Raw genomic sequence first — 16,990 nt, forward strand, 5'->3', positions numbered from 1 at the left:
GATGGGGACACTATACTGGGTGGCAGTGGCTCAGTGGTTCATGTAGGTTGTCTACAAACCAGAAGGTTGGTGGTTGAATCCCCGGTTCCACCTGACAAAGTGTCGAAGTGTCCATGAGCAAGACACCTAACCCCAGCTGCTCCCGACGAGCTGGTTGGCGCCTTACATGGCTGACATCGCCGTCAGTGTATGAATGGGTGAATGTGAGGCAAGATGTAAAGCACTTTGGATAAAAGCGCTATATAAATGCAGTCCATTTACCATTTATACTGTAACAGGCATCATCTTTTGGATGAGATGTTAAAAAAGGAAAAAAATTATTAATAAATCAACACCATAATGGATTCCAAGTGATCAAGGGTTTTATGGCGCTCCAGTTCAGTCCATTGCAAAGTTTCCGTTAGTAGTGGGCACTCATGCAACGTAAGCAATGACACACAACCCAGTGAACAAGACGGAGGGAAGTTAGCGAGTGAAGGGCATAAAAAAAACGAACTGGAACGCAGCCCAGGCGGATGCTGCACATTGGTGGTGGTTGTGGAGATTCCCCCTTTTATATGTTAAGTGCTTCGAATGCCTAGAAAAGCGTTATATAAATGTAACAAATTCAATTAATAAAAGTTCAACATAAGTAGGGATGCACCGATACCATTTTTTTCAGAACTGATCCGATCCGAGTGTCGGTCGATACTGATACTGAACCGATATCAATGCAGTTTTGTTTAAAAATTTATACTCACTCATCGAATTTATTTTCACCAATGCTAGACTTTATACATTTTCCCCAGAAACAGAGGACTCCTGTACCAGATACTCCTTCTCTCCCACTGATCATACCCATACATTCTTTAGCTTTCCAAAACTAGCCTCATATTGGGCCTCTTTCTTTGTATATATTTTATATAGAGCACTGCCCGTTTCTCTTTCTCCATGTCCTATAGTTGCCATTTTTGGTGTTTATCACTCGGCACCTTTCTCAAGACCGAAAGCTGATGTTATCGCTTTCGCTTCTCTTACTGCTAGACGGTAGCCTGACAAGCCAGACCCACATCAAGATGTTTGGTCTGGAAACTCACCATAGACAGGGCTCAATCTGAGGGGCGGGATCAGTGTTAATTTTGACCGCAAATTCAGATTTAGTCTTAGTCTTAGTCTTTTGAATAACACACCATTTAGTCTTAGTCCCATTTTAGTCATCTGAAATCTTTTAGTCTTAGTCTAGTTTTAGTCGACTAAATATCATAAGAGTTTTAGTCTTAGTCTCACGGGTCGGTTTGTATAACGTTTTAGGTTCACGGTTTCAGTACGGTTCGGTATTTGCTATGTTCACAGAATAAAGGACTATTAAAAATAAAGAAGATAAGAGCAAATAACTTAAATACAAGCAGTAGCACAAATAAATTCTATTGAGCAAAGATACTGATAAAATGAACAATGCATTTCCTGTTTTTCAGGTAGGTCTAACGTTAGTTTTAGGTAGAGAAATAGAATAAATAATCAAATGTAAAATAACTACTTATTTAACTATTTAAATGAAAGATTAATCCTTATTAAACTTACACAAGCTATTCAATCAAGAGCAGTGAGTCCTCATATTTTCTTTGACATTAAAGGTTGCTGCCCCTTTAAGACAGTGGTATGCGTCGTCTTTCTAAACTGTATAAAGTTCACTTAAGGCATATTCAGACTATGTCTGCTTGGATACTTAACAAGATGGACATGTTGACATACTTTTTGTATGAGTTTGTCCGTTTAAGGCGAAATGACTGGACAAACGGCAGCACTCGCGTGCATTGAACACAGTTTACAAAGAGAAACCGTTTTGCCAGTTTTTCTTTTATTATCGTTGTTGTAGTGTAGCCTATCACTGAGGAGCCAGCACGTGTATCCATCGACAGAAACATACATAAAGCATTATTTCCAAGTTACAACCCATATCAAAGATGCGTCATCATCAGATGTAAGATGGACCGCGGTGCAAGTGCGTTTTACACGCACGCTGGTCAGAAACGCTGGTCTAATCAATACAGGTCAGACGTGTTTTTCTTTAGCTTCTATTTTATTCCAAGTTTAGCAGCTAGCGGAAACACGGTGGTTTATCTGATAAAATAAACTTGGCGTGCGTGCTTTGGCATGTAACTCATGTGCCTCTGACATTTCTGTTCTGTCTTTAACTGCTGCTGCGTTTGTTTAGCTGTTGCGCTTGCATTTGTCGCGGCTTTTTTAAATGGCTCTCGGCTGCTTCTGCATAGATCAACCTACCCTCAAAGATTCGCTCTGATTGGATTTCTGCCCAACACGGCCCACAAAAAGAGTACTTATGATTGGATCTCTTCTCCATTCGTACCTCCCATATATTTTCGTCTCATTTTTATTCGTTGACTAAAGTGCCAGTTATATTTCGTCACGTTCTTCGTCATCATATCTGACTTTTTATTTAGTTTTTATTTAGTTTTCGTCCGTGAAAAAGGTTAGTTGACGAATATTTTTCGTCATAGTCTTCGTCAACGAAATTAACACTGGGCGGGATAAACGGTTGTCTTTCAAACTCCCTCTGCACGCGATAGGATAGCGCTACACCAACCAGAGCAACGAAGGTGAAGCAGAGCTCGCTGACTGATTAAACATTCGCCGTATCCGGTCGGCTAAACTACGAACACATATTCCCTTTTTAAGAATGACTTCAGTGCCGTTCTTTGTTCTTTTCTCAGAGAAAAGCTTAACTCCAAGTCTTCCAGAGTCGCGGTCAGAGCTGACTCGCAAGACCGCCGCCGTTCGCCAGTTTCTGTGTTTACTAGAAGCACGCAAACGCAACTCGGCCGTCGTCATTATGGCCCCGCCCGCCGACTCTATACACGATGTGATTGGGCCGTCCAGATTTTGAGGAACACAGCTCAGAATGGTATTGAGAGTTCCTAGACGACACTTGCGAGCAAATCAAAATTGCTGCCGCTAGGGTGCGTCTAGATTTCTAGGCTAGCTAGACGGTGCATCCTGCTGCACTAGAAGTGTCCAACTCCACCCCCATCTACTTCTTGGTTAAAGGATCTAATGTCAATCCTGTCACTTGAAAAATGTAAATACTCTATACGGGGCTCAATGGATACATTTTATAAAATTTGGAATCCTGTTATTAATCTATATGTGCAAGCTTACACCCTTGTTCAGGTGTAGGTGTGCTAATGTTACGAGTACATGTTTGAATATGTGCAGATTTATTTGTTTTATTATTATTATTTATTAAGTATAATTGTTCTAATCCTTTAGAGGTTCCTTCCCTCATAATGTGGATGGGTAAAGGAATGTTTTTAAAACAAAAAAACGTGTTCAGACAATGTTTTTCTTTACTGCTTTTAAGGTTTCATTTTTCATCTGTATAATAACTGTATAATAACTTTACAAGTATCTTTTTAATGAGGCAGCAACATATAGATAGGGCAGAACAAGAAAGACTATTATTAATCTTTTATAGCGCAAAAGTATTATAAAAAGAGCGCCACAAAGCATGTATGCGCATCAGGGGTCTCATTTATAAAACTGCATAGATTTCAATTTCCATTTAAAAACTGATTTTTTTGTGTGTGTACATAAAATCTAGTGCTGGGAAGATGAATCTGTATTTAAACTGGGTCATCAATGTGGTAGAAACGTGAAATTATTTTTGAATTTGGTGCCTTCTAGACTGAGAAAAGACAGAAAATGTATTTTTGTCTCATGGGGATGAAAGACTACAATTCCCAGAATGCTTCACTGCCCTGTGAGGCCATTCCCAAAGCCACCAACTTGATTACTGTGACTGAGTCAGGAGGCCAAAACTGATATTAAAACTTTGTCGGACACTTTTTGGTACAAGCATACAACCTATCCAGTATTAATATTTAACCCCCCAACATGTGTTTTAGCCAGGTTGTCAGCTTAGAAAATGTTTTTTTTTGTCCATTTTAACACTATAATCTTAAAAGCGGATCCCCCCCCCCCCCATGTGCAAGCATGATCATTAAAAAATAATAATCAATAAATACCACAAGAGTAACACACCACAAAGGGGACTGTTGTGTCAGCACAGCTGTGATTTGGCATGAAGCAGCAGATCCCTAGGCTAATGGATCTGCTGGAAGGCTAATGAAAACAAACCAACATTTACCTTCTGGCGACAATACACTGTAAAAAATGTTTGTTGGATACAATGAAGGAAATTTGTTTAATAAACAGAAACTCAAAATATTATTGTATCTGAACCACAAAAAATTTGATAAATCATGAAAATAGCACAATTTGGCATGTTTCACTGCGTCATCAGAAATAAAACACACAAAATCTTTAAATAATATTTTAATAAAGGTTGTCGAACCTCAAAAAATGTTCATTGTATTAACTCAAAATTTTAATTTCAATGAACTCAACCAGGCAACTTTTTTTCAAAATAATTTTTTACAGTGTACATGTATCTTGTGGTTTGCTGCATATGATCACACAAAATGGGGTGCTGAATTCATAGCAGACATGGTATCTGGCACAGACGGCACCACGGGTCTACCAGGGATTCCTAGATGGTGATTTTGTAGCCAAAGAGGCCAAACACAGCTTCAACCAGGTGCCATTTGATCTTTGCCTTGAGCACATCAACAAAACCGGAAAGGTTGCTGGAGGAGGCATTACTCGAAATGATACAGCTAGAAACCCTTGGTCCAACACCTATCACAGGACACTAGATCCCTGTTTGGACTGACACATGATGGAGATGATGAAGACAACCACCAAGACTGGTGGTTGGAGGAGGGACTCAATTCATTATCTCTGTAATTGGTCTACAAGTCGAATGACATCATCATTATCTCTTCTGAGTCTTGATGGAAGGCAGTCTTGGTGGTTGTCTTCATCATCACATGTCTGTCTTATTTCAAGTGATGCCATACCAATCCTCAAGCAACCTTTCCGGTTTTGTTGATGTGCTCAAGGCAAAGATCAAATGGCACCTCGTTGAATCCAGGGGTGGTAAAAGTACTCAAAAGTCGAGTAAAAGTATATATACCTAAATAAAAAATTGACTCCAGTAAAAGTAGAAAGTCCTCCATTCAAACATCACTTGAGTAAAAGTACAAAAGTATCCGATTTAAAATGTACTCAAGTACCGAAAGTAAAAAGTAAATATTCAAATTAACTGTAAATATCAATAATTAAGCAGATAAATTCTTTTGGGAGTGATATGTAATGCTTTAATTGAACAAATTATAAGATTATACTGCAATTAAGAATTTTGTTGGATTTGCAATTCATAAGAGACAATGAAGCAGCTTAACGCAGTATAGGGGTTAAACTTGAAATAGACATTATATTAGCTGCATCAAACAGGTGATGAGCAATGATAATAATAATAATAATAATAATGTGTTCGATTTATATAGCGCTTTTCAAGGCACTCAAAGCGCTTTACATTGAAGGGGGGAATCTCCTCAACCACCACCAATGTGCAGCACCCACCTGGATGATGCGATGGCAGCCATATTGCGCCAGAACGCTCACCACACACCAGCTGATTGGTGGAGAGGAGACCTAGTGATGAAACCAATCAGGATATGGGGATGAGGCCATGATGGACAGGGGCCAATGGGCAAACTTGGCCAGGAATGAATACATTTTAATACATTTATTTACATTATTAGTTAATGTAATATGTTATTATGGAATTAATGATGTCATATTTAATTAATAGCAATTCATATATTACTTAATCCATTAATCATATAGAATGTTCATTAGTTGCTGATGCAGTAATCATAAATAAATGGTTTAGTTCTTCATGAGTCTTACATTAACTCATGATTATCTGTGCTTTAGTTAGGCATAAATTAATGCATATTAGTGCACCCATATTGTAAAGTGTTACCGATGTTTTCATAGTAAATAGTGTGCCGCGAAATAAAGTTCTTTAATAAAGGGAAACACTGAGCTAGCGTTACTGTGGCAAGCCTGACTTGTCAGTTTTTCCAAGTCTATACCCGACTGGATCATCCATGACCGAGCAGACCGGTTTGGAAAGCAAGTGTAATAAATACTTGGAGCGGGCATGGGGAAATGTATTGGAGTAAAAAGTAAACTTTGTCTTTAATATTGTGGTGGAGTAAGAGTAAAAGTAGATCTAAATAAAATATACTCAAGTAAAGATCCCCGAAAAAGTATTTTTACTTCATTACTTACCACCCCTGGTTGAAGCTGTGTTTGGCCTCTTTGGCTACAGAATCACGATCTAGGAATCCCTGGTAGACCCGTGGTGCCGTCTGTGCCAGATACTGCTATGAATACTGTACAGCACCCCATTTGTGTGATCATATGCAGCAAACCAGGGCATCATGATCTTGAAGGTTGACATGTAAAGCTTCTGGTCAACACATCTCAGTGCCCATGTGAATGCCAAAAGAATAGACACTAGATACATGTACACTGTATTAAATTATTTAGAAAAAAAGTAACCTGGTTGCCTGGTTGAGTTCATTGAAATTAAAATTTTGAGTTAATACAATGAACATTTTTTGAGATTCGACAACCTTTATTAAAATATTATTTAAAGATTTTGTGTGTGTTTTATTTCTGATGATGCAGTGAAACATGCCAAATAGTGCTATTTTCATGATTTATCAATTTTTTTGAGGTTCTATTTATTAAACAAATTTCCTTCATTGTATCCAACAAACATTTTTTACAGTGTATTGTCGCCAGAAGGTAAATGTTGGTTTGTTTTCATTAGCCTTCCAACAGATCCATTAGCCTAGGGATCTGCTGATATTCTGCTTGGAATATCTGCTTTTACCACCTTTAAGATTATAGTGTTAAAATGGACAACAACAAAAAAATCTAAGCTGACAATCTGGCTAAAACACATGTTGGGGGGTTAAATATTAATACTGGATAGGTTGTATGCTTGTAGTAGAAGAAGAGCCCGTACGGCTCATACAAGGACCTTCCGCTCTAGTAACGTCAAGCCGACCCATACTCGAAAAAAAACTCCGAAACTTGTGAGAAACCGGAAGGAGTATTTTAGACACAGAAATACTCAATCAAACGTCCAACATTCATTTTTGAAACTTTGTCATATGTTTAGGATGGGAATCCAAGTCTTTAACAGTGTAAAAAGCTCAGTATGCATGAAACAGCATTTCACCCCCCCCCCCCCCCCCCCCCCCCACACACACACACACACACACACACACACACAAACACCTTAACTTTCATAGAAATTAATTTGACAAGACTTGCATTGCTCACCATAGCTCCGTTTAAATGAGTGCCTGTAGCTGCTATATAGCTGAGCTCTGAGTGTGATCTCCCATCCCCCATGCGCAGGTTCAAAACATGCGGAAATGGCTCCCTCTGCTGGCTGTAGTCTTTAGCCTTTGGCCAAACATTCCTCCTATGATGCAAATATCGTCAATTTGCGTCATAGGAGGAATTTTTCTAGAAATAAAATGCATAAATCTCTTGTCTCAGGGGGATATGAGGGGACACAATCATTTGAATATACTCCATTGTTTCTACTGATACAAAGCCATAATGCTAATCGCTGAAGTAACCCTTTAATTTCCTTAAAAGAAATTAGGAATGTGTATCTCTTGGTTTTATTTCTATACAACACTGAACCACAATTTTCTTATAAATAATTAATAATATATATATAATAAAAAATACACATTATTTTTAGTGTCACTCCTCTACCCTGGATACATTTTGTTCTAAAATATAGATAATGATCAATTGAAATAAATGACCCCCTCAATGTAGTTTAATTAGTTTTGTTCACAATGTTATTTTCATTTCAAAGTAATCAAATAACACAAAGTTGTTGTAAATGCAATTATCATTCATTCCAATGCAAAACTAACTCACTGAGCAACACTTATGCATCTATTTCTCAATCACTCAAATGTTTCATCACTGAGTCTGCAGCTGTGGCAAGATGGACATGTATATGAATTTCACTGAATTTTTCTTGAATTTAAATTCTGCTTACTTTAATTCAAATTTGAATTGTAATTCTAGATCCTGTTTTTGACATCAATTCAAATTCAAGAATTTAATTGGAATTTGGGAGTCATTCTCAATTCAATTCTGAATTGTACTCAAGCCTGCCACATAATAAATGCTTTCCAAAAAAAGTTATTTACTGACCTCTTCGGCATATGCTCGACCAATCCCTGATGTTGCTCCAGTTACAACTGTGAGAGACAGAGGAAAGTTTTGTGAAATATTTGCATTTCAAACATCAGCACTCTTTCCCCTTTTGTGTTCTGCTGTCCGTTATCATTAGATCACCCACATTTAACCACTATAATTGTCTTTCAATATTATCTGATGTTCAAAGGGGTTTGATTATCCCTGGAATGCCTGTCTGGACACATTTTAAGTAAAAAATAAAAAGTCTGACCAGGCAGAAAATATGAGTTTCTGGCTGTGTTGATGCCCTGAGCAGAATGAGTACTAAATGTTCCAATCAATGAATAGAACACCACTGCAGAAAAAAATAGCAAAGCAGGTCCCAATCACATGTTGTGTTTGTGACCCTAGATGTGACCCTAGATGTTGGTGGGACGCCCATTTATGCTGTTACCACAAACATCTGTCCTGCTACAGCAAGAGCCTGTTACCTCACTTGCCTGACAGCCTCCCCGGTCCTCCAGCTGATCAAGGGTTTTGCTGGTTAAAGCATGGTCCACCAGCAGAAAACTTGTGCTGAGTGCTACAAACCTGGACCATGGACATGAATGCTGGGTTTTTTATTTTATTCTTTTAGGGCCTGAGCACTGATTGTGTGAGGACCTGGAATTGCGCAGTCTATTATTAGTATTATTCCAAATTAAATCGCATTTTGAGGGCCTAAACATGCTCACACTCATGAAACTTTGCAGATGTGTCAGAAGTGGTAAAAATTTACATCTGATATGGGTTTCAGAATAAGGCGTGGCAAAATGGCTTGATAGCGCCGCCTACAAAATTTCAATTAAGTGCCGTTCGAGCTACGTTTCACATACGAGTATGAAATTTGTTAGACACATATAACAGCCCAATACCAACAATAAAGTCCATGGGTGCGAAATCTAAAAACCCAACAGGAAGTGAGATATTTTGAATTTTCTCTGCATATGTTTTTGCCATTTCCAGACGTTGTACTTTGACAAACTCCTCCTAGAGAGTTAATCAGATTAACATAATATTTGCACAGTCTAATCTAAAGGCCTTTGTGACATTAAATAACAAAGATCTTGTGTTTTCCCTGGAGGCCGTGTCCGTGGCGGCCTCACAAATTTTGATGTTTCACCATAAAACAGGAAGTTGTTGTAACTTGGGCATATAATGTCCAATTGCCTCAAACTCCACGTTTGATAAGAGTGCTGGCCTGGCCTTTACATGCCAATATTCAGTAATAGTGCCACCTGCTGGAATCAGGAAATGGCATGCTTTAAATTGTAATTCACTCCCAGAAAATCATTTAAATATGCAATGAAGTACCAAACATGCTATAAACACATTCAATCATGCACAATTTTGATAAATCCTAATGTACGCAATTAACATCACTAAACAGGAAGCTGTTGTAACTCAGGCATACAACATCCGATCTGCCCAAAACTTAGTCCCTGCCTGAAGACATCTACACTGCAATATTCAGTTACAGACAAAGTGTCACCTGCTGGCAGAAGGAAGTGTGGCACATCAAAATGACTTTGCTGTATTTCTCCTATACAGGTCCTTCTCAAAAAAATTAGCATATTGTGATAAAGTTCATTATTTCCCGTAATGTAATACTAAAAATTAAACTTTCATATATTTTAGATTCATTCCACACCAACTGAAATATTTCAGGTCTTTTATTGTTTTAATACTGATGATTTTGGCATACAGCTCATGAAAACCCCAAATTCCTCAATCTCAAAAAATTTGCATATTTCATCCGACCAATTAAAGAAAAATGTTTTTAATACAACAAAAGTCAACCTTCAAATAATTATGTTCAGTTATGCACTCAATACTTGGTCGGGAATCCTTTTGCAGAAATGACTGCTTCAATGCGGCGTGGCATGGAGGCGATCAGCCTGTGGCACTGCTGAGGTGTTATGGAGGCCCAGGATGCTTCGATAGCGGCCTTAAGCTCATCCAGAGTGTTGGGTCTTGCGTCTCTCAACTTTCTCTTCACAATATCCCACAGATTCTCTATGGGGTTCAGGTCAGGAGAGTTGGCAGGCCAATTGAGCACAGCACATGGATCGTGCTGAAAAACGAAATCTTCATCTCCATAAAGCTTTTCAGCAGATGAAAGCATGAAGTGCTCCAAAATCTCCTGATAGCTAGCTGCATTGACCCTGCCCTTGATAAAACACAGTGGACCAACACCAGCAGCTGACATGGCACCCCAGACCATCACTGACTGTGGGTACTTGACACTGGACTTCAGGCATTTTGACATTTCCTTCTCCCCAGTTTTCCTCCAGACTCTGGCACCTCGATTTCCGAATGACATGCAAAATTTGCTTTCATCCGAAAAAAGTACTTTGGACCACTGAGCAACAGTCCAGTGCTGCTTCTCTGTAGCCCAAAAGTGGCTTGACCTGGGGAATGCGGCACCTGTAGCCCATTTCCTGCACACGGTGGCTCTGGATGTTTCTACTCCAGACTCAGTCCACTGCTTCCGCAGGTCCCCCAAGGTCTGGAATCGGTCCTTCTCCACAATCTTCCTCAGGGTCCGGTCACCTCTTCTCGAGGTGAAAAATGTATACTGTTGTCTGAGGTCAACTAATGACGTTCATGTGTTTTTTACATTCAAAAACATCATAACTAGTAAGTAATAGGCTATTTTGTACACTGGTTTTGAGGCTCTCCCCAAAACGCTGGGTTGTGATAGGCATGGCACACTGGAGACTTGGAAGTAAACGGCTAGGATAGGATAAGATTTGTATATTTAATGAGGTTCAGCTCTTGTCATATCTATGACTATGCCCCTGTCTGTTCAGTTCACATGAGGGAGGGGTTGTTTTCAAAAGCGGCAACCGGAATGATTCAAGTAAGTCTTTATCAAACAATCACAATGATTTATTTCTCAGTACGAATGGCTCCATGAGTCGGAAGGTGGGGCTCCTGTATTACACGTGCTTATTATTCTGTAGAGGCGGTTTTTCGCCAAGATGCGAACACAATCGTTTTCTGGGCCTGGTGTCTTTAAAGCTTTTCTTTGACTAACAAGGACGTTTTCAGCTATGAAACTTAATGATATTCTTATATTACCATGACCTTTTATATAGCAAAATCTCAAGGGAAAGTTGATTTCTCAATTCATCCCCACTTTAATGTTTTTTATTTTTTTTATTTTTTTTATTAACAGTAGGGGCAAGATATTAATCACTATCATCTAACACAGATGAGTGGGAAACCCAGTTCCCTGTAAAGAGCAGTATAGCAGACAACTTTTCATTTACATGAGTAAATTAGTTTAGGCAGCTTGTATGTAACTTTAACTGAAATTATTTTAGAACACCAGTGTCAGTTTCTCTGTTCAAAAACATCCCAAATTTATATCCTACTCATAAGCTACCAGTTACCATTTAAAATGATAATAGTGCAGGGGTGGCAAATTCCGATCCTAGATAGCGCCTCAGTCCTGCCAACCCGATCACATGTAAACGCGTATAAATAGTACGAGTGTGCAATGTCGTGGAATGTATACGCCATAACTTATTTTGGCGTGCATATGATACGCACTTTATGGCGTGTATGACACGCTGCTCCAACCTTGATAAAACTCAACTGTCTGTAGCTTCCTAGAAACTCTTCGGACCTTTATCAACTTGTTCAGGTGTGTTTGATTAGGGTTGAAGCAAAACTCTGCAGGCTCTCCAGGACGGGAGTTCGTCACTACTGCTATAGTGTATAATAAATGGGTAATTGTTGCCATGTCCTAAATGGCACACTTCATTTGCACTTTTCGGTCTTGTGGACTTGCAATGGCCATTGCGTGCGCGTGTCCGTTAAGTCCATAACACCGTAGGGTGTCCCATTTAAGCTTAAAGAAGGGTGCTAATGAGCGCCCCCTCTGCGGCTGCTATGCGCCCTTGATGCGCACTTCAGCTGAGCCCGCAAGATTTCGAGCTATGCAGAGGACTTCTACCCGGCAGTCAAAGCAGCATTACGCCGTGAAAGTGCGGAGTCATGAGGGTTTAGGGTGCAATTTGGGACAGGGCTTAATTAACATAAGTAGGGCCTAGGCTAGTGGTTTCCAAACCTGTCCTGGGGACCCCCCCACCAGTGCACGGTTTGCATGGCTCCCTCATCTAACACCCATGATTTAACTTATCAGCTCATTAGTAGAGACTGCAAGACTTGAATTAGGTGTGGCTAATGAGGGAGAAAGACAAAATGTGCAGTGGTGAGTGGTCCCCAGGACAGATTCGGGAACCACTGGCTTATAGGCTACAAGTAAGTGTGACGATTAGTTGCTAGTAAAACTAGAATAGGTACCAAAATGGGAAAATTGGTCATTTGTAATGAACATTTGTATAATAACTTTTTGACAAAAAATAAAAAGTATTCATAACGCATAAAAAAATCATAAAAAATTGTGAATGGAATACATTTTTACAACGGGTTGCCATAGCATTCAAAGTGAAATATATATATAGGCATTAGGCAATTGGTTACAATTATTCCTTCCACTGTATTGCATCTACGAAACAACGGATAATAGTATCATTAGCCCTCAGGACGAGAAAGGAACCCACTCTGCAGCTTTGAGGAAAGACTTACCAGCCCACTGGCCATATGTCCTCAAGTCCGTTTGCCAGATCTCAGAGATCATGTACGCCTTGAATCCATACCAACACTGCCATGACCACCTCAGTAGGAAATATACAACCGTAACGAAACCGATGCAACACAGCACCAATGAACAACTGCACTCTGAAATGTCTCCCATCTTACTCTTTTACTATGCGTCTGTGTCACACTTATATAATGAAATGGACTTCCTCTGATATGGTCCAGAGTTTAGAGTTGGGGAAAAACTCCAATCACACACGAACGCTTGGGCTATATATATAGGGTATGTATACCAGTATATATTATATGCATGCTCCTCCCATTGCGTTTTAGGTCTGTCCGTCATTGGTCGGCATTACAGAACATGGATATTTATTAAGACTATCAGATCCTAAAACGTGTTACTCCGCCTCGTAACAAACACATAGTTCGTATTAAACGTAAGAAGTCCTTGTTTGTAGCTACTCTCCACATCTCCCTGATTATGTTCCCCTTGCCTAAGTGCGACGTTTGGAATATGATTCGACCTGCCATTCATTAGTTTATCACTTCTGAATGACACCCTGTTATTGTAGGCTACGAGATAAAAAATTAAATAAATATTTCTTTTTTTTATAGTGGAATAAAAAAAAAAAAATCTACTACATCAAAGCCATTGAGAATCTATCTATCTATCTATCTATCTATCTATCTATCTATCTATCTATCTATCTATCTATCTATCTATCTATCTATCTATCTATCTATCTATCTATCTATCTATCTATCTATCTATCTATCTATCTATCTATCTACACAGCAAATTTGAAAGTGTTAAATTAAGTCTCGCAGTGTGAAAAATAACACTTTTTCGGGGTTTATATAGGCCCACACTAAATAGAGTTAAACTAACACTTGAATTAGTGTTTCTTATTTTAACACTTGCATAGTGTAATAACACTGTAAGCGTTCACTGTTAACACCATTTGTGTTCCCCCTCTGCCAAATTTACACAAAGTTAATGTTGAATCTACACTAGGTGTGTCTATATACCTTAACACCAAGAAATATAGTTCCAAACTAATATAGTGTTCATACTAACCCTGATTAAAGTAATTAAGTGCAATCTGTATTTGACTAAAGTAAGTCAACACACTATCGGTTTGGTTGTACTGTCAGAAATTTTATTTGTCAGAAACAGAAAAAGGTACAATGCATTCATCACCACCTGACCCATATAAACACTGCAGATCAAAAGACCATGTTGAACTTTAAGCTGTTGGCTTTTAAAAGTTCACCCAACTCACAGCATCTCTATACTTTAAACGTATTATGTTCAGAAAAACATCAACAATAAAATGCACAGCGCTGTCAATTATTTTTTGAACATTTTCCAAATCTGACTAAAAACAGGTATTTCATTGCATACAATGAAGTCTTGTCTATATTCAGTTCCATCATTTTGACCCAGTTTGTGTCATGTGAAAAGTTCAAAGACACTCAAGGAGCTGGTTCCAGCACAAGGGATGAGGTGCTTGTCCACATAAAAGTGGTCGATCCTACCCTTGATCCATCCTGATCCCAGTAAGAATGGCTGGTTGGCCCTCCCTCCCTCCGAGATCGCCTTCAATACTGGTGCAGCACTGAAAAAAACAAAAACACAAATTTTAATTAAATAAACAGGGAAAAATGCATTAAAACAGGTGATTAAAAAACAACAACAAGCACACCTATATAACAAATGGTACATTTGGACAGTTTTTCCAGCGATTTTCAATCCTGGTCCAGTGGACCCACCTCTCTGCACATGTATGTCTCCCTTATTCAACAAACCTGATTCAGATATTCACCTCATTAGGTAGAGCTCCCTGAACTACTATCTGTTAAAGGGTTAGTTCACCCAAAAATGTCATAATGACTCACCCTAATGTTGTTTCAAACCCGTAAGACCTCTGTTCATTTTCAGACACAGTTTAAGATATTTTATATTTAGTCCAAGAGTGTATGCACACTATACTGTCCATGTCCAGAAAGAGAATAAAAACATCATCAGTAGTCCATATGTGACATCAGTTAGTTAGTTAGAATCTCTTGAAGCATCCAAAATACATTTTGGTCCGAATCATGAATCAATACGCTGATTCATAACCGTTCAAATCTTTATTTGAGGATTGAAAACAAACACCGAGACAATGCTGAATAAAATCGTAGTTTGTTATTTTTGAACCAAAATGTATTTTCGATGCTTCAAGAGATTCTAACTAACTTTGTAAACTGTTCATGCATGCAAGTGCTGTCGTATGTCCAAATATGACCAAACATTTCCCTCATCATCACCCGGGTATATTCGCCAGAAGGAATGAGAACTCGCGTGCACTGTGAGAAGATCTGTCTCTGTGCACTCGTCCCAAACAGGGATGGAAATGAACTTTTTTGTAGATTTCAAAATCTACCAGCCACTCAATGTTTTTACCAGCCACTTTCTTGTTTTTAACCGACAATGTGTAACTGCATGTGAAAAATTAATACTACAAGCTCTACAATACTTAAGCAGTTTATTTAATCTCAAGTCTCAATGAAATACTGACATTTTGGCATCTTCTGAAGCGTGTTGACGACATACCGAGCAGAACATTGTCAGTAGGGATGGACCGAAATAAAAATTCTTGGCCGAAACCGAAACACCAAAAGAAATTATGCCAATTATTAGTACCATTGCATTTATGGCTAATGCTATGACTGTGTAACTTTACTAAAAATCAAGGTATTGGAATTGCATTAATTCATATTAAAGTTTCAAATAATAAATCAATTACAAATTATGCAAATATTTATTTAGCAAATTGCAACAATCCACAGTATAAAATAAAATTCAAACTAAAATGTTTAACTTGACCTCACTCATGTGTACATTAAATAATAATGTAAAGGCCTACTGGCCTGCAGAAAGGTACAGAAATTGAATAAAGTAATCAAATGTAAAATAAATGCATATTTAACTGTTTAAATTAAAGATTAATCCTTATTAAACTTACAAAAGATATTCAATCAAGAGCAGTGAGTGATGTAATTTTGACATTAAACAGTGCAGTAAAGGCTACTGCCCCTTTAAAAGCTAGTGCAGGGATATGCTCGCCTTTCTCGATTGTATACTGTTCACTTGAGGCATATTCAGACTGTCTGCTAGGATACTCATCAAGATGGACATGTTGGCTTACTTCTTGTGTGAGTTTGTCCGTTTAAGCGCAAGACTTGAAAGAGAACTCAATATTTGGGTGCTGTGAGACATGTGCGCGCTTTCGGATGATGCACAGTGATGGATCATCTCTCAGCGCGTGCAAGTTCTTATTCGCGTCTTCTGGTACTACATCCGGGTAATGACGGCGAAAACGATTAGTCATATTCGGACATATGGTCGCACTCGCATGCATTAAACAAAGTTTACAAAGGGGTGAAACGTGAAACAGTATGCTATTTGTATTTACCCGCCACGGTGGCCGGTAGGTGAAGCGAGTTTACCCGCCACAACTCAAAATCACCCGCATTTGGTGCTAATTTCCATCCCTGGTCCCAAAGCGCGCATTCGTCTCACAGTGCTATTTTTACTGTTGCACTAAAATCCAAAAGTGAAGAATTTATGTTATTTTTTACTTGATTGTTCAAGCTCACAGAAGTGCTCTGTTTGTTAGAGTTGTTGAATGTTAAAATAAGGTGAATAAAATAAAAAATAAGGAACATCCTGTTTCCTTTTTTTCGCTCTTCTTCTTTTTTTATGTATTTTAGAAGTATCGGATCGGGACTCGGTATCGGCATATACTCAAAATCAAATGACTCGGACTCGAGGGCAAAAAAACCTGATCGGGACATCCCTAATTTTTTTCCTAAGCAAGTCAAGTCAAGTCACAGGCTACTACTAAGTCCTGTAGGTCAAGTCAAGTTCAAGTCAATTCACCTTATTATTGTAATTTTACCTGCAGAATCTTATCTTAAAGCCCCACTTGGCTACTTTTGCTCTCGGGGTCCCCCTACAGTTTGGAAAAAATAATGTCCTCAACTACTGTCGTAAGCGCTGTAATCCTACAACAGGGGATGCCATCGAGCGTGCATTTGTTGACATGACAACCCTGATAGCCCTGAACTAGTGATGCGTGGGTCGTCTCATAACCCGCGGACCCCGTATGTCTATTTCACGAGTTCGTTTACCCATATACTC

The 16,990-nt window shown here is 38.7% G+C and overlaps 2 protein-coding genes across 3 annotated transcripts in view; one reads left to right on the plus strand and one right to left on the minus strand.

The window, feature by feature from the left end:
- hsd20b2 (hydroxysteroid (20-beta) dehydrogenase 2) overlaps positions 1-13,055 on the minus strand; it is a 22,635-nt gene extending 9,580 nt beyond the window's left edge. The window contains exons 1-2 of the mRNA XM_067438456.1: positions 12,787-13,055; positions 8,164-8,210 (exon numbers count right to left, since the gene is read on the minus strand). Coding sequence (XP_067294557.1) covers positions 8,164-8,210; positions 12,787-12,955 — 216 coding nt within the window. The 5' untranslated portion in view covers positions 12,956-13,055. The remainder of the gene's footprint in view (positions 1-8,163; positions 8,211-12,786) is intronic.
- The window catches only part of si:ch211-284e13.9 (uncharacterized protein LOC566600 homolog), a 19,930-nt gene continuing 11,105 nt past the window's right edge, over positions 8,166-16,990 (plus strand). Inside the window, exon 1 of one of the 2 annotated variants that reach the window (XM_067438459.1) lies at positions 8,166-11,050. The gene's annotated coding sequence lies outside the window, so the exon portion shown is untranslated. Of the gene's footprint in view, positions 11,051-12,374; positions 12,460-16,990 lie in introns of those variants that run through there. The other variant, XM_067438458.1, reaches the window with a different exon arrangement.

The sequence above is a fragment of the Pseudorasbora parva genome, chromosome 3 (assembly GCF_024679245.1).
Source record: "Pseudorasbora parva isolate DD20220531a chromosome 3, ASM2467924v1, whole genome shotgun sequence".
Classification (NCBI taxonomy): Eukaryota; Metazoa; Chordata; class Actinopteri; order Cypriniformes; family Gobionidae; genus Pseudorasbora; species Pseudorasbora parva.